Genomic DNA, 22,295 nt, shown 5'->3' with positions numbered 1-22,295 from the left:
TTGCCAGGGGCCCATCGTCGGGCCCAGAGCACAGGACAGGTGTGACCACCCTGGGGTGGGGGCGTCTTCCAAGGCTCCCGCAAGGCAGGGGGGCTGTTCTGCACCTCCCACTGCCCCAGCACACACGGAGCCCTGCCTGCGGGAGGGGCTTGGGATGAGGAGCGAGTTGCCACGGCAACCCCTTGTCCCTCGATGCTGTAGGTGGTGCTGCAGGTTCCGCAGTGCGCAGGGAGATGGGAGCCGTGGGGCACGGGGGACGGGGAAGGGGACGCGAGGCTCCCGACGGTCGCGCCCCCTGGATGACAGTGGAGCCGAGCCATCTGCTCAGAGCCTCGATGGCCCATGGCTCCTGAGGTCTTGAGAGTCTGCCCTGCCGCCAGGACGCCCCCGTGTCTACCTGGGGAGGCGGAGTCCCGTTGATGCAAAAGCTCAGCTGGCACTTCAGTGTCCTAACACGTCGATCAGAGTCACACGCTGCTGGCCCTTTGGTACGTGTGACCAATGACAGAGCAGGAACCTCGTAGCACGTGTGGACGGTCGCGCGTGGGCCCTCGTGGGACCGCCCCATCCATGTCATCCTCAAGACAGGGTGCAGGGGTGACGGCGTGGTCTGTTGGCAAAGGTAGCACGTGGGCGTCATGGGCACGGACACCGCATCCAGCCCTCTCGCTAGCTCACGGTGCTGCTTCTGCACATTCTCTGTGTGGCGCTGTGTGTGCACATACGTGTGTGCACCCACTGGTGTACGTGTGACAGGCCGGACCACGTGCCCGGGACCCACAGGCTGCAAGAGGAGTGCGACTCTCAGGGACAAGGGGAATGCGCTCAGTCCCACAGGCAAGGGGTGGTGAGTGACCGCCCGTACTCGGCACTGTCCCCTCTGTCTCCGTCTGATCACATCTGTCCGCGAGAGGCCCTGGGCACAGCGTCAGGCCCCTACACACCCGCTCCTCAAATGTCGTCTTCCCCTAAGACGGAGAGGATGGATGGTATTTTCCCAGTTGTAGAGATGAAAGGGTCCGGTGCCCTAACAGCCAAGTAACTAGTCCAAGCTAACCAGGTTGAGGCTATGTAGTCCAGGCTGACTAGTCCGGCTAACTAGTCCAGGCTAACTAGTTCAGGCTAACGAGTCCAGGCTGTCCAGCTTGTACGTGGCCAAAGCAGGATGTGGACCAATCTCTGGGAATGTGGACACTGAGTTTGCCTCATCACACCACAAGGATCTTCACTTACTTTATCAGGAAAGTAACCGTTGACCAATAGCTCTTTAAATTTAAAGAACATCAAAAATAAATAAACTTCATGTTTTGGTTGTAAAATTGGCTGCTGGAAGGGCCAACGAGCCTTCGTGTCACAGTTGCTGGGGCTGAGGGGTCTGACCCGAGGGCTCGCGTTCTCACGGGGATGCCTGTCCTCGCTGGGCTCGTGAGGATTTATTCTCCAAGGTCATTCACTGAGCTTCTTTCTGGGTCCAGAGCCCATCAGCGACTTTTCCAGAAAGAATCCCGGGGATCCTAGGGCTCTTTGTCATGTCCCGCCAGTAGTACGGGGCACTTTCGCGCTGGCCTTTGGGGACGGTCCCCCCTGCTGTCCATGGGCTCAGAGTGGTCATGACGGCCCTGCCAGAGAGACGCGGCCCAATGGGGTCTGCGGACCTCCGGGGACCTTCCGGAGCCTGCTGCTGTGCTCCGGGTGGGGCGGGCAGAGGGGGGCGGAGGCGCTCTGTGTGGGCGCTTCTGGGATGGCTCCAAACCTTGCCTTGCTCTTCAGCTGTCTTTGGACCAAAGCACACCCCTTGGAAGAACACGGACGCATATCCTTTTCTCCTGGGTCCGGGCATCAGTGGAAACTTCCAGTGCGAGCCGAGGGAGCTCCGGGTGCTCCTGTTCCGGGCGGAGGTGACGAGAGCCTCTGTGCGTCAGCCCCCCGCGGGGCACCGCTTCCCCTCCAGTCAGAAGGCGGGGCTGGGGTCTCGCCCGTGTGCACCGCGTCTCGGAGCCGGAACCCAAGCGCAGTCCTCACGTTCGGAAGTCACAGACCCCCTCGGGCTCTCCCGCGGGGGCAGCTCCTAGCCTGTGGAGACCCATTCCCTCCAGCGGTCCCCGGGGTTTGGGCGTCCGCGGCGGACAGCGACCTGGAGTCCGTGTGTATGCGCAGGGGAGCAACCGGAGGGGCCGACGCCAGGCCCCGGTGCCCCGGCTTCCAGCTCAGCCCACCGTGAAGTTGCTGTCTGGGCTCTGGAAAGTCGCTCCGCGCCAGACCCTGGTGTCCCGGCCTGTGCAGTGAGGGTCCTAAGTGCCCAGCTCTGCCACCACTGCCCCCCACCGCCAGCTCCACCCCCAAAGAAGTCCTGCGAGGCCTGCATCCTACTGGGGCTTTTTCCCAATAAGCGAAGTTCACAAGTTCACAAGTGAGTCCTAGGAGCCGCGCAGTGAGGAAGGGGAGGGTCTGAAACGACACCCCCGACTCACGCCCACGTCTCTGCTCCCGCGGCGCGGCTGCTCAGGCATAGCACTGCTGGCCCGAGGGAGCGCCGGTCTCGGCCACCTGGCGCCTGGACCAGGAAATGTCTGCTGCACGCGGGCTTTGTGTCCCGAGACCTGGGCATGGACAAAGAGCCCACACGGGAGGCTCCTCTCACGCACCTGGAGGCCTTAGCTTCGAGACTGTCATTCCCACGATCGGAGGCTACCGACATGGCCTCCCTGAAGGGGACATGAAGGTCATGGCTGACACACAGCAATCGGGAAGAACCAAAATGGCTTTTGTGCGAGGTGTAGTATTCGTAGAAAGGGACAGCACCGCATGCTGTGACCATAACCAGCTGGGGTGCCGTGCGCTCAGCCTTGTGCCGCGGTAACCCGCAGGTGGCCAGGAAAGTTGAAATTCAACCTGGGGTCCCGGGCGCCCGCGACTTCAGGGGTCTGGCCTGGGTCTGGGAATGCGGGAGAGAGAGAGGCACCTTCCCCAGCACCCTCTCCCCGACTCTGACCCACCACGGTGTGCCCTGAGTACGAAATGCCCGTTTCCATTATCTTCTCGTCCTAAAGCACGTGTCATCCAAAAAAGGCAAGAGAACTGAAGCCGGAATTCAAGATAGTTTGAAAAGTAAAGAAACGACAGAGACTGGGATGATCCAAACGTGCCAGCGGGGAAAACGGAAGGTGAGGGGTGCGGGCGGGAGGCGGAGACGGGACGAGCCGCCGGCGTCTGACGCTGACGGACGTGCTCAGTGGGTGGTTGCAAGGCTGATTTGCAAGTCTGACAGAAGGATCTTAAAATTGCACCATATTAGACAAGAGAGAGGAAAGACATATTAGGAAGATAGAATCCTTTTATCTTTGAAATATTTTGATCTTGGTTTTTGGAGTTTCTAACATGAGACGTGTTCTTTCATTCGCGCGTTGTTGGACTTGGGTCAGACGTGAGGTGCTGATCGTGTCTTTCTGCTCCGGCCTCCCTCCCCCCAGCCTCTTTCCTGCGAAGGCCCCCGGGCAGACCCTCCAGGCCGCCCGACGGTCCCGACGGGCCCGACGGTTCGCGCCGCGCACCTTGTTCTTCCGTTTACAGACGCGTAGACGCGCGGCGCGAACACAGACTGCTTGACCCTCGTCTGAACTTCCAGCTGGGGCCGGCGCTGGCACCTTGCAGACGGAATCACAGGGGAGGGTCGCTCGGAAGGTCGCCCAGCGGCGGGCGGCGGAACCGGCCGGGTCCGAGCCCGGAGGCCTGGAGGTGGGCGCAGCCGCGCTCTCTGCTCCTGAGGCGGCAGGAGGGAGCGGCCGAGGCCTGCCCCACCCCCCAAGGCGGCGGAGGGGCCCCAAGCCCTGATGACTGCTGTCACCCACCCAACACAACTCGGACCCTCAACCACTGCCAGCTGCGTGGGGGTCCCTGTGAGTGTGACTGAAGCACCCGGACTAAATCGAGGCCGCAACCTTCTAAAGAAAACAAACAGCTCCCAAATGCTTGCAATGAAACAAATTTAAATTATTTCTACTTGGCCCCAAACTCACACCATTTGAGATCCCCGGACCGGCATTTTCAATGGCAGAAAATGTTGTCATGACACAAAAAGGGGAACACGCAGAAAGAGCTCAGGGAGAGGTTAGAGCTCGGCCTCGCTGCGGATCACCCCGACGGGGAGGCAGGCGGAGCAGAAACGCCCGTCTCCCTCGGAGGGTCCAGCATGAATCACGCAGACGGAAACGTTCGACGAAGGGCACTCAGGATGCGCTCGGTGTGGGGTGCATGGCAGGTGCCGGCGCGGGGCGGGACAGGTCACCCAGCCCAGCGCCCAGTGGGTTTCGGGGGGCCCTGACCACAGACACAGGGGCCTTGCTAAGTCAGGAATTTTGAACAAGCAAACACAGAAAATCCAACAAATAGAATTACACACTTCCTTGGGCGTTGTGGCATTTTGGAGAGGAAGGTACACTCGAAGCTATTTGGCCCCAAAACACCCTGACTGAGAAGCACGAGGCTGTTGCTCTCTTGTCCTGGTCCGGCTCAGGCGTGGGAGTGCAACGGCCCGCGATGGGGGGGCCGCTGGATGTGCTCTCGGGACGAGGAGCAGTGACAGACAGCCAAGTGGAGAGGGAAGGGGGGCCCGCCACTCAGGAAGCCCAGACGCACCCCCAGAGTCCCGAGGGAGAGAGGCCAGGCGCTGAATAACCAGCAGGCGCCGCATCTCCTTTCCCGAACAGCCCAGGTCTTAAAAGATGTAAAATTCAGATTTTGCTCCGGAAGAGGTTTCGGTGTGCTCGAGCGGCTGTGCGTGAACAGGAGTGGGAAGACGGCAGGTGTCGCTCCCCATCTGCTCCGGGGTCCAAGAAGCCCGTGCTCCCGCTGGTGTGTGCTTGGTCATCACACGGCCCTGGTTTGGGTGGCAGGGCCTGTGTCGGGCAGCGCGATGGCGCTGGAGCAGCTCCTTCTGCACGCGCCACCACGTTTACTCCACGGGGAGGCCTGGCGGGATCGATGTCACGGGCCCAGAGCGGCCGACAGCCGGGGCCACTCGCTGAGGCTGTGGACGCCAGCCGCTCTGCCCTACGCAAGGGGACGTCCGAAAGCTCATGCCCATCCGAGCCTCCCTCCCCGCCCAGGCTGGTAGAGTCTCCAAACTCACTCACTGCCCGTGAGCTCACCCAATCCTCTCTCTACACGAGGGGAGAGGACTCAGAGGAGGCCACCCGCTGCCCCCGCGGGTCCCCGCCGACCCCACTCGACAGCCTCCCTTCCCACTCAGGGCTCCCCTCACGGCTGCGCTGTACAAGCAAACGGTTCTGACGTGTTCATTAAGTCATTGACTCCATGGCTTGCCTCCCCAGTGACGTGCAAATGCCCTGTGGAAGCTGTGACCTGGATCAACCTCTCAAGGAGCTTCCTCACGCATGATGGAGGTGACCAAACCTCCACAGCACGAGGAAGGGCAGGGTCGCTGCGGGAAGAAGCCAGCAGGTCACAAGATCGTGGGTGTGAGGTGCTGTGCCTGGGGGTCCGGAAGCCTGCGCGGACCACATTCTGTGGAAGAGGGTCAAGGAAGGTCATCCCAAGGGAATGCACTTGCGCCACAAGGTCATGTAATTTTTGTACCATGAACTGTGCATATATTTTAAAATGGTTTTTTAGGAATTGAGAAATCTGCTGTTAAGATGTCTGAAGCCTCAGTGCGTGTGTCTGGGATTGGGCCCTCTCCTTCCCGTGGAAGGTAAGACCAAGGCGCTTCTGCCCCAGACGGGCACAGCCCGCAAAGTGCCGCGGCCTCCCAGCGTGTCCGGCAGCGCCGGCGGCAGTCACGGGGAGCCGGGCGCCCCTCCTTGCGGCGGGGGTGGGAAGGCCCCGCCCCGAAGCCGGAGCATGGCCGGGCACCGTCTTCACGGAGAGGCGCCCCGAAGCCGGAGCATGGCCGGGCACCGTCTTCACGGAGAGGCGCCCCGAAGCCGGAGCATGGCCGGGCACCGTCTTCACGGAGAGGCGCCCCGAAGCCGGAGCATGGCCGGGCACCGTCTTCACGGAGAGGCGCCCCGAAGCCGGAGCATGGCCGGGCACCGTCTTCACGGAGAGGCGCCCCGAAGCCGGAGCATGGCCGGGCACCGTCTTCACGGAGAGGCGCCCCGAAGCCGGAACACGACCGGGCACCGTCTTCACGGAGAGGCGCCCCGAAGCCGGAGCATGACCGGACACCGTCAGTCCAGGGAGTCAGTCCTTCCCGAGAGCGGACGCTGCCCTCGCCGCGGGCCCTGCCTCTTCCCATCACCTGAACCCGCCTTCGTCCCCTCGAGCGCGTTCTCGACTCGCACGGCAGGGGACAGCTGTGACTTCTGCGACAGCTCTCGGCGCGACGCCCCTCCCGGCGAGGTTTGCGGGGCTGCGCGGCTGACAACGAGACACGGCACCAGCCGTGCTGCGGTCCCGGTCTGCGCCCACGCCTGGAGCTCCTCTAGCCTTGAGACTTGAAAGGCCGCCTCCGTGGAAGGCCTCGGCCCCACGTCCGCAGGGCCCCAGGGACATGCCACTCTCCACACCCCATGTGGGCGCCCACTCGGCCCCTCAGACACTCCCCCCACTCGGCGCGCCTCAGGCCCCCTCGGAATCCGCACCCCCCACCCCGCCTGCACAACTCGTTTTGGGAGAGGCAGCTGCTGGGCACTTGGCGCAGGTCTCAAGCCTGCGCCCCTGCCCTCAGTCCGTGTCCTCATCCTCCTGTAAAGAAACTGCTCTCGAGGGCTGTTTGTTGCCTACCTCCGCCCGGCCCAGGAGACCACCTGCCCGCCTGCCCCTCAGGAACGGGAGGGACTGGGAGCTCGCGTCAGCTGCCGCCACCACGGTGCCGGGAGACCCTCCTCGCAGAGTGGGACGCAGAGGCCTGCCAGGCCCCATGAGCCCTTGTGGGGTCGGCCCCCGCTGCTGCTCTGCTCTCCTCCCAGAACTTCCTCCGGCTGCTCTTGCACTGGCCTCCCTGCTGTCCTGGGTGACCTCCCCCGGCCACGCTCCTGCTGTTTCCCCAGGACCCGGCGCCGGAGGAGGACGGGGGGCTCGCTCGCCTGGCTGTGTGCCGGAGACTAGAGCCGCGGCCCCACGCCGCCGGGCTCACGTGCAGATCACAGCCAACAACATGAGACCTTTGTGACCCTGACACCAGATCCTTGCACTACCACTTCCATGACACAAAGTACACGTTGTGGCCTGCACCACCCCTTTACGCAGCCCCTCACATCTCTGGCCCACACGGGACGACCCTGACTGCGACGCGGCCGCCCTGGCTCCAGCTCCGGGAAAGAGCACCCCAGAGGGCTGTGCCTGCCGCCACCGTCTGGGCTCCCGGGGCCGGGGCGTTGTCACTCTGCGTTGAACAGGGGCTACAGACCCCCCCACCCTGCGAAGCGCCATGCGGTTATGTACACCTAACCCTCATGTCAAACAAAAAATCAGGCCTCAAGATCACAGGGAGATTGGGATCGGTAAGCGCAGTAGAGCTGGACAGTAATAGTTCTTTTCCCTGCGTTCTCAGGTTCGGGGCTTATATTCAAAAATCCCTTGTCTTGTTGAGTGCACCTCCGTCCTGTCGGGGACAAGAGGATACACGTGTCCCAGTAGATTTTACACCTCCCACACATTTTTATCCGGAGAGAATGAAAGTGAGTCATAAATATTGCCGGCGTGTGGCCGCGGACAGAGAAGCTCCAGAACAGCCCCGGGAGGGAGAAAAAACGTGGCCACGCGCCCACGGGGACCCTGAGCCGAGGGATGCGCCCACGGGGACCCTGAGCCGAGGGATGCACCCACGGGGACCCTGAGCCGAGGGATGCGCATCCAGGGCACACGGCCCGGCCTGGAGCGTGAAGCAGGGACGGAGGGGGAGGTCTCTGCTGGCCCCGAGCATGAAGACCCGCGGGAACGAGCCCCTCCCTGCGTCCTGGATCGCGGACAGCGCCCGGCAACGGCTCCAGAGAGCAGACCCTTGCGGTCTCGGGACAGGGAGGCCGGACCGCAGCTCCGTGCGGCAAGCTGCACTCTGCGGACAAACGCACACGCGGGCTGGAGAGAAAAGCTCGAAGATACGAACGGCAAGCAGGCTTCTGACAACTCGAAGCCCCGAGTATTAATAAGTCGTATGCTAAGTACGAGCCGGTTTACTTGGTCACGAGAGGAGGAGGCCTGAGGGTCTCTGAGATCACCTGCGTAATCACGCGTGCGTTTCTGTCCAAGTTTGAAAGTCATGAAGATGCATATGTTTAAAATAACACAACAGACTTTCTAGCGGCTTCTAGTGGACGCTTCTCTAATGGTCCCAAACAGTGGGATCATGCGGAACGCAGGTGCCCTCTTCTGAAGCTGGTCACCCGGTGAGGTCTGGTTGCACCGCGTTGTCATCGGTCTCCATGTGGCATGAGATTCAAAGAAGAGGCCAGGATGTGAAGGTAAAAGATCTCCCCACTCGTCTGTGGCTTAATCATAAAACAAGAACGTTGAGTAGCCGGATGCTGAAAAAAACAGAAGCTTCTCAGTTGCAGGAATGAACTATTCCTGTTTATGGGAACGTAGAGAGAAGAGGTGAGGAACCGTGTGGACGCGGTCGCCGCGTGGCACGGCCTGGTCAGACGTCGCTCGATGCCTAGGACACGTGCGCTACATGTGACAAGGGGACAGCACGGGAAGTCCGCTCCCTCAGCCACAGGGACGCACGCGGACGGTGGACGGTGCGGGTCTACGACATGCTAGTCCTTCGCCCCGAAGACGTCTGTGGGACAGCCCCGGCACACCCTTTCATAAAGCCAAATTACATTTTCGTTTTGATTTTAGAAACTATTGGCACTGCATGTTTTTTCCTTAACAAAACAAACCAGGTGAGACAGGACTCTAAAGCAGACGTCACATCCTGTTTCTCCGTTGCCCGTAGAGAAAACCATCCGGCCCCGTAGAACCGGGGACCTCCAACACAGAAACGACAAAATGAAAGTCCCTCGTGCCAGGGACTCGCTCTCTCTGTAAGGCCACAGCTAAGAACACAAGACCCAAGGTGTGACTCCCCTGAAGCTGTCCCTCCTGGGGTCCCCGGTCCCGGTTTGGAGCGAAGACTCGACCGGTGCGCTCGTGAGCTGTTCTGCCTCCTCGTCCGCCACTCAAAGCCTGCCTTTCCCAACGAGCAAGAAACCAAGGAGAGTGGCTCTCCTTCCGGAAATTGCCAGGGAAAAAAAATGCCCTCCAAAATCCTGGTCAATAATTTCCCAAAGGGAACATCTACTTTATTTCCAATTTTGTTCATTTTGCTCCAGGGAACAATAAATTAGTGAAGTGTTTACTGGAATAAAAGCTCAAATTTACAATTTAAGGCCGACATAACCTAGTCTTTCTCAGCAAGAGGTTTGCCCCACAGAAGCTGGCTTCTCGTCCAGCTCGGGTCTGCGTGTCTGGCAGCAATGCGGGGTCCCGTGAGGTTGAAGGGGTCCTTGCTCAGGATCACCCCAGGGGAGCCAGGGAGGAGATGAAAATGGGACTAAATTCCCAATAATGGTGAGAAGCCACATTTAACTAGATACGACGTATGAAGAAGACTCAGACGCCCCGATGCGCTTCACAGAAGGAAACGTGTCCAGCTTTGACCCCCGGCCTCTCAACACAACGTAGACAACCACAAAATACGTACAGACACGACGTACGTGCGTGACTATGTTGATAACATAGTGCACATATGCGTACGTGCATCGATATTTAAAAAACGTGTCGACGCAATATTAAGGACAGGAAGGAAGTTTTCCCTTTGTCCGAACGCGCCAGGTAAGCTCGGTGCTTTATAAAGAGACACCACCGGTCCGGAGATAAAGACATACGTTTGTTCAAAGGCTGATTCTTGGACGGTTTGTATTTTATCTTTGATTAGGTGACAAATTACTCTTTGTTCAGAAACAGGTGATATCACTCAGTGGTTTCTGATGCCTGAGGAAGCGCTTCATCATCTCCAGACGGGGAATGGAATGCTGAGAAAAAGTTCCTGGGAAAATGTCCTCCTCGTGGCCTTAAAATCCTCCCCAGGTTTGTCACAACGAGACACATACAGCCCTCCACGCCTGTTCTGATGACTTCACACGTTGCGGTCCACCTCGTAGGACGGACATGGGGTCCCACGGCCAAGGCCTTGCGGCTGGGGGCGCGGCAGAGCAGGCCGGTCGGAGGCAGCGAGACACGTGTGCCCACGCCGTCTCGCTGCGAGGCGCGCTGCTCTCCCGGGGCGGGCTTTGCTGTGTCCGCTCCTCTCATCCGAGCTGGCCCTCTGCCCCACGCGCGCTCGGTCCCACGTCTGGGGCCGCGGGGCCCTCCCTGCTGGTCCCCCTCGGGGCCGGCTCCAGGCACCCGCCCCCCTCCCCCCAGCTCCCGGGACTCCTCCGTGCTCCCCGCCCACCCAGGTGCTCTGGATGGAACTTATTTTTTTCCTCTTTTCGTTCTGTCTTAAAAGAACGACTGTGAGTCCCCAGAGGGCAGGCACCATCACAGGTTTTTCAGTGAATGACCGAGTGCAACAGCACAGCTCCCGGTTTCCCTGAAAACGTCAGTTTGTGCGTCGCCCGAAGCTCAGGGACTGTGCAGGTCGCCCCTCGGACTGGCCGCGGGACGTGGGGCACAGGCACAGCTGTGAGTGTGAGGCAGCCTTGCGTGCGCAGGAGACGCCACGGTGCAACACACGCACACACACTCAACACACACACACTCATGCATGTATACACACGTACACTCATGTACACACACTCATACACACACAGCATGCACACACACCCACACATGCACACACCCACACACACACGCACCCACACCCATACCCATAAGTGCAAACACTCTCATATATACACACATACTCATGCATGTATGCACATGTACATGCACACATGTACACACACTAAAACACGCACACACCCCCACACACTCATACACGTATGCACATTCACATACACACATAGCACACACACAGCCACACACGCATACACACACCCACACATTCAGATGCACACATACCCATAAACACACACACTCATTCACGTACAACACACTCATACATGTGTGCACACTCGTATACATGCACAACGTGCACAGAGACCCACACATGCATGCACACACACTCATAAACATACACACTCATAAACACACAACACACTTATACACATGCACAGCACACACACGCATACACATACACACCCATAAATGCACACACACTCATATATGGACACACAACTCACACACTCATACACTCATGCACACTCACACATGTACACACACCCACACATGCATGCACACACAAACACACATATGCGTACATGTATACACACTCACACGTGTGTGCACACACACTCTGTCGGGACACACCAGCAAGAGAGCAGCACACGAGTCCAACGGGCCGCAAACCGACTCCCCGTGCCCCCACGCCCCTTGCCGGCCACGACCCTGCGGCCTAGCAGTGTGGAAGGCGCTCCCCTCTGACCACACCCCACGCTACTGCATTTTGCACCGAGAACTCAGGAGAAGCAGAGTGTCTCCATGACTGAAACTCAGCCGACATCTGCTGCCTTCCTTTGGTGACCCAAGCCTGATTGCTGACGCTGAACTTCTCTGTAACCTGTGTCCTCACTTGGAACCCACGGGGCATAAATGGATGAAGAAGACAAGACCCAGACCGCAGGTGCACGGCCGCCCGGGACCGCGGGTCACACACGCACCCGGACCGCAGGTGCACGGCCGCCCGGGACCGCAGGTGCACACACGCACCTGGACCGCAGGTGCACGGCCGCCCGGGACCGCGGGTCACACACGCACCCGGACCGCGGGACACACACGCGCCTGGACCGCGGGACACACACGCGCCCGGACCGCGGGACACACACGCGCCCGGACCGCGGGACACACACGCACCTGGACCGCGGGTCACACATACGGCTGTGCCCGGACCGTGGGTCACAGACACAACTCACCCGTGCACCGTGGGCCACACACATGGCTGCGCCCAGACCGTGGGTCACACACGCACCTCGTCCCTACACTGTGGGCCACACACATGGCTGCGCCCAGACCGTGGGTCACACACGCACCTCGTCCCTACACTGTGGGCCACACACATGGCTGGCCCCAGACTGTGGGTCACACGCACAGCCGCACCCAGACCACGGGTCACACAGTGCTGGAGGACCCCGTGGGGACTTCTGGAAAGTACAGCTCACGTTATAAAGTGAAGGAGACACTGAAAGTTGTTTTTGGTTTTGTTTTTGGCTGATTTGTGTGGATATACTGAGGTGAAGCTGGTAAAATGTAACCCCAAGTCTGAACACCTGGGACACCTACTTAATAATGTGGGTGTGACGCTGGCCACGAGGGGGAGGGGCTCATCCCAGGGATGGAGCTGGAGCTGCCACCAGCTGAGGACGTGGGTCAGCGAGGCCCCCCCACCGTGTTCGTGGTGGTGGCGTCAGGGCTGCAGACACAGAGGAAGAGTGGCTTTTCCAGTGACCCTTCCCCATCCTTGAGAGTCTCCGTGAGGCGGGACTGAGGGGCGCAGCCTTCTTGGCCTGGAATTTGTGTGTTCCTGCCTGTGTGTCCACCGGTGTGCTCACCCACGTGCATGTCCATTGGTGTATGTGTTCACCCGCGTCCACCGTGTGCATGTCGTCCGTGTATGTGGTGTGCTTGCGTGTTGGCTGGAGTCGCCCTCAAACACTCATCTCAGAAGTTCAACTGTACTCTACCTGCCTGTAGTTCATATATTTCACTTATTTTACATCAGTCCTACTTATTACGATAAAATAAAAAATCTTTGTGTGACAAAACACTTCTTAGGCTATTTTACAAACACACTGGAGTGCAGACCTCGTAACCCTTCTGTGGCGGAGGTAGGTTCTCTGGGGGCTGTGGGGAAACGGGGCCCTGCACAGTCCCGGTGGGCCGTGAGCCCACACTGTGTCTGGGGAGGACGGGCAAGCTGCTGTGGGTCCGGCTGCTGGCAGCATCGGGCCCTGTACTGCCCGCCACTGAGGCTCCCCTGCGACTTCACCGATCGGAGGAGGTCCTGTGATGTGGCGGGAAGGCGCTCGGCCCCCGACGGCCCGTGGTCTGCCTGAGCCGCCTGGCCTCCCATCCCGCAGGGTCCACGCCTGGAGAACGGGCCTAACCCTTCCCGTGCTCCTCTCGGAGGAGACGGAGTGTGCAGCGGCCCCTGTCCACGGCCGGTCACCCGCGGAGCGACTCCCACGCCCATTTCCCAGCCACGTGCAGTCCAGCTCGCACACCCAGCTTCTCGGCACGGGCCTGCGGAAGGACAGGAATCGGAGAACCGAGGCGAGGGGTCCTGCGAGGGGAAGACGGTGTCTGACCGGCCTGCCCGGTGCGTGGAGGCTGTGGCCCTGCGGTCCCTCCCGTCCCCGAGGAGCGGGCCTCCCCCCGTGGCTGCCGCCCGCAGGAGACGAGGCAGCGTGCCCTTTGCTGAAGGAGCCAGGCCCGAGGCGGGGGCGGCGGGAACTCACCACGGCTGTGGATTTACTATGTGACCCGGACAGGTGAGCGATGCCGGAGACAGGATCTCCGCGAGAGCTGGTGCACGCGGGCGTGCTTCCCGCGCAGTGAACCACAGCGGCGGTGGGACCCCGGGCAGGGATGCCCCCGCCACCAAGCCGGCTAAGCCCCAGCCAGTTCTAGAAACAAGGAGCTTTTTAAGCAAAGTAATAGTGTGGCCCGAGGTCTGCATTTTAATTCTTTGATTTAAATAAATGTAACCATGTTGAAAAAAAAAAGAAGTTTTGCAGTAGCTGTAGCTAACCCTAACCCAGCTGAAGGCGCCTAGGTGATGCCTGGAGGCTTACAGAATGCACCGGAAAACTCTCCAAAGGACAGAGAGCCAAACCGTAGGGCCCCCAGCACCCCGTGTTGAGGACGCGCAAGTTCAAAAGCCAAGACTTGACGGTGGCAGCTCCTTCTCGCGCGGACCTCACCAGCGCAGGAGCTGCCGCTGGGCAAGAGAAAGAGCCGAATAATAAAGAGGCGTCTAAATCTGGCCGACCGAAGTGTGAACGGAAGCCAATTTGAGGGCCTGTTTTAGAGCTAATTGCCTCTGATTGAAATTGGTTTTGATTTGGTTTAAATTGGAGCCTCAGATGGCTACGGCACCTCCGGCATGGCCGTGTCTACAGCGACGGCGCATCTGGACACCGGAGGGCTCCCGGCGGGAGGACACGGGCTCTCGGGAGAGAGGGCGACAAGGACGGAGGTGACCGGCGGCCCCTTTCCCTTGCTCCCTTCAGGTCATCTTAGCAAACGGGATTTTTGGAGAAGAAACTTCCCTTCAGAGTCAGAGCTCTTGTTAGGCAGAATTCTTACTGAAAAATCACTGTGATTTGAACAATTCTATTCACTGTCTCCCCCCCCCCCAGCTTTTTGGACTGGGGTCTCGGTGAGTGTCATGTCTGGGAATCGGGGCGCGGAGCAGGAAGGTTTGCGGGACTGTATGTGACAGCCGGCACCGAAGCTGCAGGGCTCCCCGAGGTGCGCAGCTCTCCCGTTCCAGCTCCCCCTTCCCTCCCGAGCCACCGGCCCTGGCTGGATGGACCAGGGACCAGGGACAGAGTTTGGACGGTATTCATGTACACATTGAATTTTAATACATTTTCAGTTTACATATTGTACATAGTTAGACATGAAATTACCCACTTCTTTTTAAGAACATCCCAGATGTGTTGGCCTGGATAAGATCAGAGCGAAGTGTTATCTCAAGAGGTTTAAGAGGTCTGAAGGGCCAACACCAAGAGTTTCTCCTCTCTCCGCGACCAAGAATGTCCTGTGAACAGCCAACTATTGAAATTCAGTGTCAAGTGTGACAAGAAGAAGATTTCCAGAAAACTCCGTAACACAGAACTTTTGGGAGGTTATGGGGACCCTGCCTAATACGTCTTTACGAGGAATTAGAAATCTAATCTGTTCAATCAGAAATTGAACAGCATGCTCTCACTGTCAGGAAGCGGCCGCCGCGGCGGGCTCTCCCCCAACTCCGAGGACTTGCTACTGACAAGCACATGTGCGATTACTCTCGATCTGGATGGCATCACCCTATGCCCCGACGCAGGAAAAACTACTTACAAGGCCTCCGCGACTCAGATTAAAGGACATGAATAGAAGGGTCTTGTCAAGTAAACGGTTAAAAGAAAACACGTGTTGTAATCTATGGTCTCCTCCATGTAGAAAGACTTAGCAAGTAAAAATCAGTCATTTTAGTATTAGACTTTTGACAGCAGACATTTAATTGGTACCCACAGTTTTGAAGCTTTGGAAAACTGGTCAAGTTTAGATTTCTTGGGAAGGATCAACCAAATTGGGATTCACTTGTTGCAAAGACAAGTTTACAAATGAGTGTGACGTTTAGACCGACCACGACTCGGAAAAGGCCATCCCTCTCTGAAGATGCGGTCTCCCACCCGAGAAGAGGCAGGATGAGAGCGCGGCCCCTCCAGCACCGGCCGGCAGGACAGGAAGGCCAAGCCCTGCCCTCCAAAGATGTGGATGGGAGGACCCCACGCCATCTTCCAGGATGAAAGGGGAGAAGGAGAAAGCACTGGAACCGGAGAAGTGGCAGCTCTGCTCGGAGCCAAGGGATGAAAACCAGCAACAACCGGGCCCTCAGAAGGCTACTCTGGCCTCCGCGGGTGTTGAGGCGCTAGCCAGCAGGGAGCAGTCCTACATGCCCGTTGTGCAAAGGCTCTTTCTTGTTTATAGCCGGCCTACGGAGCTGGACGAAGGCCAGGCTTTTGCAAAGGGCTCCTCATCAAGAGATTCAGAGGGAAGTTGCCGTGGTCTGATGTGCTGGCCACGTTCCAAGTGCAGCTGACCACGTTTTGATCATGAGGGGACTATGGTTTTAAGCCATGAGAAAAGATGTCTTAACAAAGTGGGTTGACTTGTTGTTGCTAAGTCTGTCCGTTGTGAGGTCCTAAGAGCTATTTCCCCATCAGGCACTGCGGGGCTGACACTACAGGCTTTAAAACCATTAAGCTAGAGGATGCCCTCCGGACGTGTGCACGCCATGAAGAAGACGCCAAGAGTTTCGTGATGCAGGGGCTAGTTCAGGAGGCCACTGAGCATGAGCAGGTGATCTATGGCACTAGGGCCTTGGACAGGGACCCTGTAAGAAACGACACGGTGTGAAATGGAGCCCTGTACTCTGAGACAGCCTGGTCTATCGCGGTGGGACGAGATGTGGAGTGAAATCCTCGGGAAAGGAATCCAATAGGGACTCCAAGGAGCATCTTTCTCTGCTTTGGAAATAAAGCAGTTTCCAAACAAAATGGAAGCCAGGCAGTTGGATGTGACACTGTTTACGACACATCAGGTAATTAAAGAAGAATTTTCTGGGGTTCTTGGTCCTCATTCTGCTGTGAAACTACTTTCAGGTCTAGCCCTTCTTCCCTGACACACACCCACTATCTCCTCTGACTAGAGCAGCGAAGGCTTTCACCCGCTTTCTGAGACTTTGTACAGACGCCTCCCAAAACCCACGTAGGAATGGACTGTGGTTCTGGACATACAGGGAAGAAAGACCTCAGTCTGGGGATATAAATGTAAGGGATCAGATTTACGCTTAAAATACAGGAAACGCTAAAGGCACAGGGGACGGGAGAGCAGATGGCTGGAGGGCGGGTGTCTGAGAACTGGTGAGCACCCGACCGTCCCCATCAGCGAGCCAGTGGACGTGACCTGATGCTGCCCTAGAGGAACCACGATGAGGACTGCAGCAGGCGGAGGGAACTAGCTATTGTTGTGGAGAGTTTCTGTCATTAGTGCTTTCTAAATGCCCATATGTTAAATAATCATATGAACTACAACTTCTAAAAAAGTCAATCCTTCACTTTTTAGGTTGGAATCACTTCCTGAATGTTCGAGTACCTCCGTCCAACTTCCCTTCCGTGCACACGTGTCTCAGGACAGAAACTGCTGAGGCTTTAGACCATTCGGGACAGAAAGGCTACGGCACGAGAGCACTAGAGACCAAGGAGAGGGAAGAGGCAGAGAGACTGTGCAGAGAGGTGACCGACGTCCCGAGGACCGGCCGCATGTGGTGTCGAGGTGCTGCGTGCACAGTGAGTCTGTTTAAAGACACCTGTGTTCACACGGGACACTTCCGTGTGCTACTACTAGGTGACCTGTGTTCACACGGGACACCTCCGTGTGCTACTACTAGGTGACAGGTCTTTAGGAGAACGGTTGTCATGAAATCTTACTTGAGTTCTTGAGAGCTGGTGGCCAGCATGCTCCGGATACTTCTGTCGGCGAGGGGACAGCCCGACAGACTGTAAGACAGGCCAGAAGAGTGAGGTGAGTGCCGCCCCCCGGCTCACGCTCCCGGACAAACACGACATACAGTTGAAACTAAAAAGTTTAATGCAGAAAGCGATGGGGCAAGTGCTGTATATTGAATTTTTTTTTTGGTATAATTAATTCTCTTCTTTGAAGATGTGTCTGTTAATAAACACCTTTTGGAAAATAGTATGAAAATATTTGCGCTCTTTGGTTTCCATGTTGGAGAATTGTCCGAATCGTGGCGGCTTACTTGCCTATGAAAAGCACTGCACAATGTGCGCACGGGATTTATAGGTCAACATAGAGCACTTGGAGGGTTGACACGAAATTCGACGTTGGTACTTCGACAGCATTGTTGAGGTAAGCTGAAAACAATAAATCGAAAAGACAGAATCCACCATGAGAAAACTGAAGTCACACCTTCTATGTGAGGCGTAATTACCAGTCACATGACCACTCCCATCACACCTTGGTGTTGGACATCTGCCACCAAACAAAAACAAAACAGCCAGAATAGTAAGTATGTTTAAAAAAAAAAAAAAACTTTACGAAAGTTTCATTGTTTCCAGTTTAGCTGCAATGTCTGCACCAGGACGCAGGCGCCCGGGGAAGCTGCCAAACGCACGAGCACAGACGGCAGGGGCGGCGCCGCCACACAGAGCGCCCTGCGAGCCAGCGCGCCCCGCGGCCCCCCGCCCCGCCACACCGGCAGCCGGAGACACTCGTGTGCTGCGGACGTCGCATGCTCCAACGGCAAGGCATGGACACATCGGTTTTTAAAAATAAGCCGAAGGGAGGGACAGTCAGGAGGCGCGGCCGGGCAGCTCGCGCTGTGCTTACGTTATCAAGTCCTTCTTGCTGTCCTTGCACTGGGGGTACTTGGGCTTGGGGCTGGGGATGGTCACCTCTCCCGGGTACCTTCTCTCCTCCAGAGCCTCCTGGAATGGGTCCAAGTCTTCCGGCTGCAGGCAAAACACGGCTTCAGGGCCGCGCAGGGGACCCCGCCGCGCGCCGAGCACGGACGCGGCCCCGGGGCCGGCCGCCTCGGCGCGCTCCCCTCTTCCCGCACCCCGAGCCTTTCAAACCGGCCACACCCTTGTCCCGGGCCCGGGGGGCTTCTGAGAGGGCCGGCCTGGACTCGGCTCCTCAGTCTCTCACCAAGTTGCCCCCACATTCTAAATGCATTCCTGTCGGTGGGCAGGGCCTTACTCGGGGCTTCTGCCGGGGCACTTAGAAGGGGGCAGGCCACTGGTCTGGAAACCAGAGACACCATTTCTCAGCCAGTCTCTTTCCTTCAGGGTCCGGGGGCACCTGCTGGGGTTCGCCCCCTCTCATCCAACACGGACCAGCAAAGCTCCACCACGAACCCTACAGGCATTTTAGGATGAGGCTTTTACAACCATCCGGGAGGATTCTGAGCGAGCGTTAGAGCCCAAGGCAAGGGAAGACCCTCTGAGCTGCCTGTCGCGGTTCCCGCTACTCTAAAGCCCTGTTCCCGTGCCCATAGCGAGTGGCCCTGCAGTAACTAAGAAATCCCCATAGATGGCGACGCCCCGCAGACGCGTCCCATGAACGCAGGAGAGCGGTTCCACTTCTGGGACGGTCTGTGTGATGCAAACACGTCTGTCGATTTATGAGGGTTTAATTTTAATTAAGATAAATTCAGAGACTCAGACGCCACGCCTTATTTGGGAGCAATGACTTAGCACCGCAGGAGAGAAAGGACCGGGATTCGCCTTGCCGCTCCGGTTCTGTTCTTCCGCGGCGCCGGGTGCCTGCATCAGCGTGGAGGGTGGCGCTAACGGGCTTTAGGACGTGACGGCCTTACGACCAGGTGCCTCTCTCGCCAATCCTACGAATAGCTAGTGCTCCCTTTTCTGCGCTTCCTTGTTTTTCTAAGAAGCGATTGCTTTCATGGTGGTCTCCTTATTGTATTTAAAAAGGATTTTTATTTTTTCCATGAATAAAGAAGATGTCATAATTTTCAGAACCGAACACTGGAGAAAAAGCTAGTACAACAAAGAACAACTGTTTCTTCATTTCTTTTCTTAGCCCAGAGGATATTTTAACTACTTCAGTAACTTGAGTGTGACCATTGTAGCTACAGGTGTCCCCCACTTTCCCAAAGCTTATGACACACCACTTTGCTCTTCTGAAAGACCCACTTTAGTACCTGCTTTTGCTAAGAAAGAAACCCAAATAATATTTTTGCTTTTACAAAAAAGGCAAGAAGTGCACGTAGCATTCAGTGCTGGTTTTGTGGCGAGCTGTGGGAGCGGCAGGTGCAGGCTGAGCCTCCGGAACGGCTCTGTTGCACGCCTGTCCCCGGGAACCAGGCTCAGCCTCTTGGCATCGAGCTCCAGGGCTTGGAGCAGGGTCTGGGAGCATCTGGGCTTGATCTCAGGTTATCTGTGCACCTGTTAGCAACGTGTGTCCTAAGGTTCAGAAAATCAAAACCTGAGAGGTAATTTTTGGGGTCTGGGAACACTCAAACTATTTTCTACATAAATCAATCAATCATGCCATTCGACTTAGGGACGCTTCCATAGGCAAGCTCTATGTTCGGATTGCAGGGGAGATCTGTATTTTAAAAATATGTTCTTGACACAGGTGTTTGGTAATAGTGCGCTCAACAAAGACTTAGGTGATAGTACTAAAACGATTTTTTTCAGGGCTGGAGTATACCGTCTGAATATTTTGGGTTTCTTTGAGAACAGAAACTACCCTTAGTTTCAAAGGGCGAGCTAACTAATAGCTCGCAGCTAATCACTGAAGCATTTAAGACGTGCACTTCCCTATCCGCAAGGAGATCCGTGCTTTATAGCAACGCGTCACCAGAAAAATGGACTGGCTGGCTGTTGACATATTCTCTTAGAGAAATAACTGGTATCAAAATGCACATGAGAGAGAAGAAAATTCATCATTGAAGAGAGTTTGTGATTTGTTTCACCCAATCAGCATTTGTGAAAAATCTCGCCCTGGTCAGCGAAGTGTGTGCTCAGCCCTTGTTGGCGGAGGTCATACCCCGGGAGCCCATGGACACCCAACCCCACACCCCGAGCCCGCAGGCAGGGAGGGGACATACGGGGACCTCGGCAGTGTCGCCGCCGTCTGTCCTGCGCGGCTTCATCTTGGTGTAGTCCACAGGCAGCTCCCAGCACTCGTCCTCGCCCAGCTGGAAGCACCGGCCGCCCATCACCGCCTGCTGTTGGGGGGACATGGGCTCCAGGGGCGTCAGGACCGGGCAGCAGCTCTCCCGTGGCCGCGGCTTGTTCATGCTGAGGTCCAGAGTCCCATTCTCGTCCACCTCCATGTCAGGGTTCTGCGGGACAGAGAGACATACTGATCACACAGGCCCAGCTGCAGCCCTGCTTTCAGCCAGTGCAGAATTCAAGCTTGGGTTCCTCCTGTGGCCTCCTGTGCATGGACTCCTGAAGGGAGCCGAAGTGGTCCCTTGGGTCATATGTGCTGGCCTGCGCTTGGCCACAACACTGGATGGCAGGGGAACGCCCCTATTCACCAGCTGATGACCTGTCGTCTAACACCTGTCTCTTCTCTGTGTCACACGCGTACAGCGGACGCACCATCCTTCCTTACCTTCCTCGCCCTGCGGTGCGTCCCTGCTCTTAGAAATAAGCCAGAAGAAAATCAAACAGGGACCTAATCTCCATTCTATTCCAGCTCAAATAACATTTCAGAGATCAGAGCTAGATACGCGTTTATGCTTAGCAATCCTTGCTCCGCTTCACGGATGCGAACACTTCGAGATGAGGGAGAGACACTGAGGGGCAAGGGAGAAGCAGCGAGAATTCACTTTCCAGCACGAACTCCTGTGCTGACGGGCTTAAGGGAGGGGGATGTGCAATCAGTTCCAGGAATCCTTGACCTGCTCTGTTCCAGCAAGCCTGCGGTTTAGCCACCTGACTTAAAAAAAATAGACGTACTGGGTGAGTTTCTTTTCTTTCTTTCTTTCTTTCTTTTTTTTTAAAAACGATGCTTTCCAACAGAGAAAGAAGTGTGCAGAGCTCGCCTCTCTGGAGCACGGAGGCAAGGAAGGATGCACGCAGGACAGAGCAGGGAATCCTGCCGACACTCCACCACTTGTGTCCCCAGAGGGTTACGCGCTCTAGAGCGGACATTTGATTTCAGCGCCGGCGTGAAAGCTGCCCCCTCCCGCGTCGGGCGCCTCCCCTCTGGATGTCGGAGTGGAAGGCAGCGGCTGGGGAGGGGGCCCCACCAGGCTGCCGCCCCGAGACCGCCCAGCGTCACTGTGCCGGAGCCCCTCGTGCCGGGGAGCGCCCCTGCTTACAGGTTTGACCTGCATCATGTTTGACTAAATCCTCTCAGTCTTAGCTTTAATAGAGCAAAAAGAAAAAAGAAAAAAAGAAAAAAAGATGGGAAGGGGCTGCTTCCTTTCCCCCTGCCCTCGCCTGCCTTGGATTCCGCTCAGGGCCGCGCCCCAGCCCGGGCCAGCAGGTGGGGTGTCTGCCCAGGGCAGCGGGGCAGGGTCGCGGGCTCTGGGATGCCCCCACCCCCGGCACCGGGCGTACCCGCGCGGTGCACAGGTCCTGCGGCTTGGTGGACAGGTTCTGCGGCATCTCGCGGCAGCGCGTGGACAGGTTGAGGATGGCCGTGGCCGCCATGTGCGCGGCCTCCATGTCGTGGGCGAAGTCGAAGCTGCTCTTGCTGCACGTGCTGCTGGCGCTGCTGCCGCCGCCGCAGCTCATGTTGCTGCTGCTGCTGGGCGCGTAGCTGCTGGTGGTGCTGCTGCTGGGGCTGGCATTCTTGCAGTAGCGCTTTGCTGGGGAGACACGGGCACGGCGATGACTTGGGTCCCCGCCGCCGGCCGACAGCACAGCGGGGCACGCGCCCCGCCACCCCCACCACGCCCCTCCCAACGGCCCCGGGGACACCCGCGGCGATGGAGGGGAAGAGCCCGTCTGGCCTTTCCCGGGCAGCGCTGGGTGCGCGGT

At 57.7% G+C, this 22,295-nt stretch overlaps 1 protein-coding gene across 15 annotated transcripts in view; it reads right to left on the bottom strand.

The window, feature by feature from the left end:
- The window catches only part of MYT1L (myelin transcription factor 1 like), a 392,068-nt gene that overhangs the window by 39,085 nt on the left and 330,688 nt on the right, over positions 1-22,295 (bottom strand). For 9 of the 15 annotated variants that reach the window (XM_032353449.1, XM_032353451.1, XM_032353453.1 and 6 more), the window contains exons 15-19: positions 21,873-22,123; positions 20,408-20,644; positions 18,163-18,284; positions 17,743-17,805; positions 17,244-17,312 (exon numbers count right to left, since the gene is read on the bottom strand). In XM_032353449.1, the coding sequence (XP_032209340.1) occupies positions 17,244-17,312; positions 17,743-17,805; positions 18,163-18,284; positions 20,408-20,644; positions 21,873-22,123 (742 nt within the window). The remainder of the gene's footprint in view (positions 1-17,243; positions 17,313-17,742; positions 17,806-18,162; positions 18,285-20,407; positions 20,645-21,872; positions 22,124-22,295) is intronic. The other 6 variants (XM_032353458.1, XM_032353459.1, XM_032353460.1 and 3 more) reach the window with 3 other exon arrangements.

The sequence above is a fragment of the Mustela erminea genome, chromosome 7 (assembly GCF_009829155.1).
Source record: "Mustela erminea isolate mMusErm1 chromosome 7, mMusErm1.Pri, whole genome shotgun sequence".
NCBI lineage: Eukaryota > Metazoa > Chordata > Mammalia > Carnivora > Mustelidae > Mustela > Mustela erminea.
This window is presented reverse-complemented; position numbering and strand designations above follow the sequence as displayed.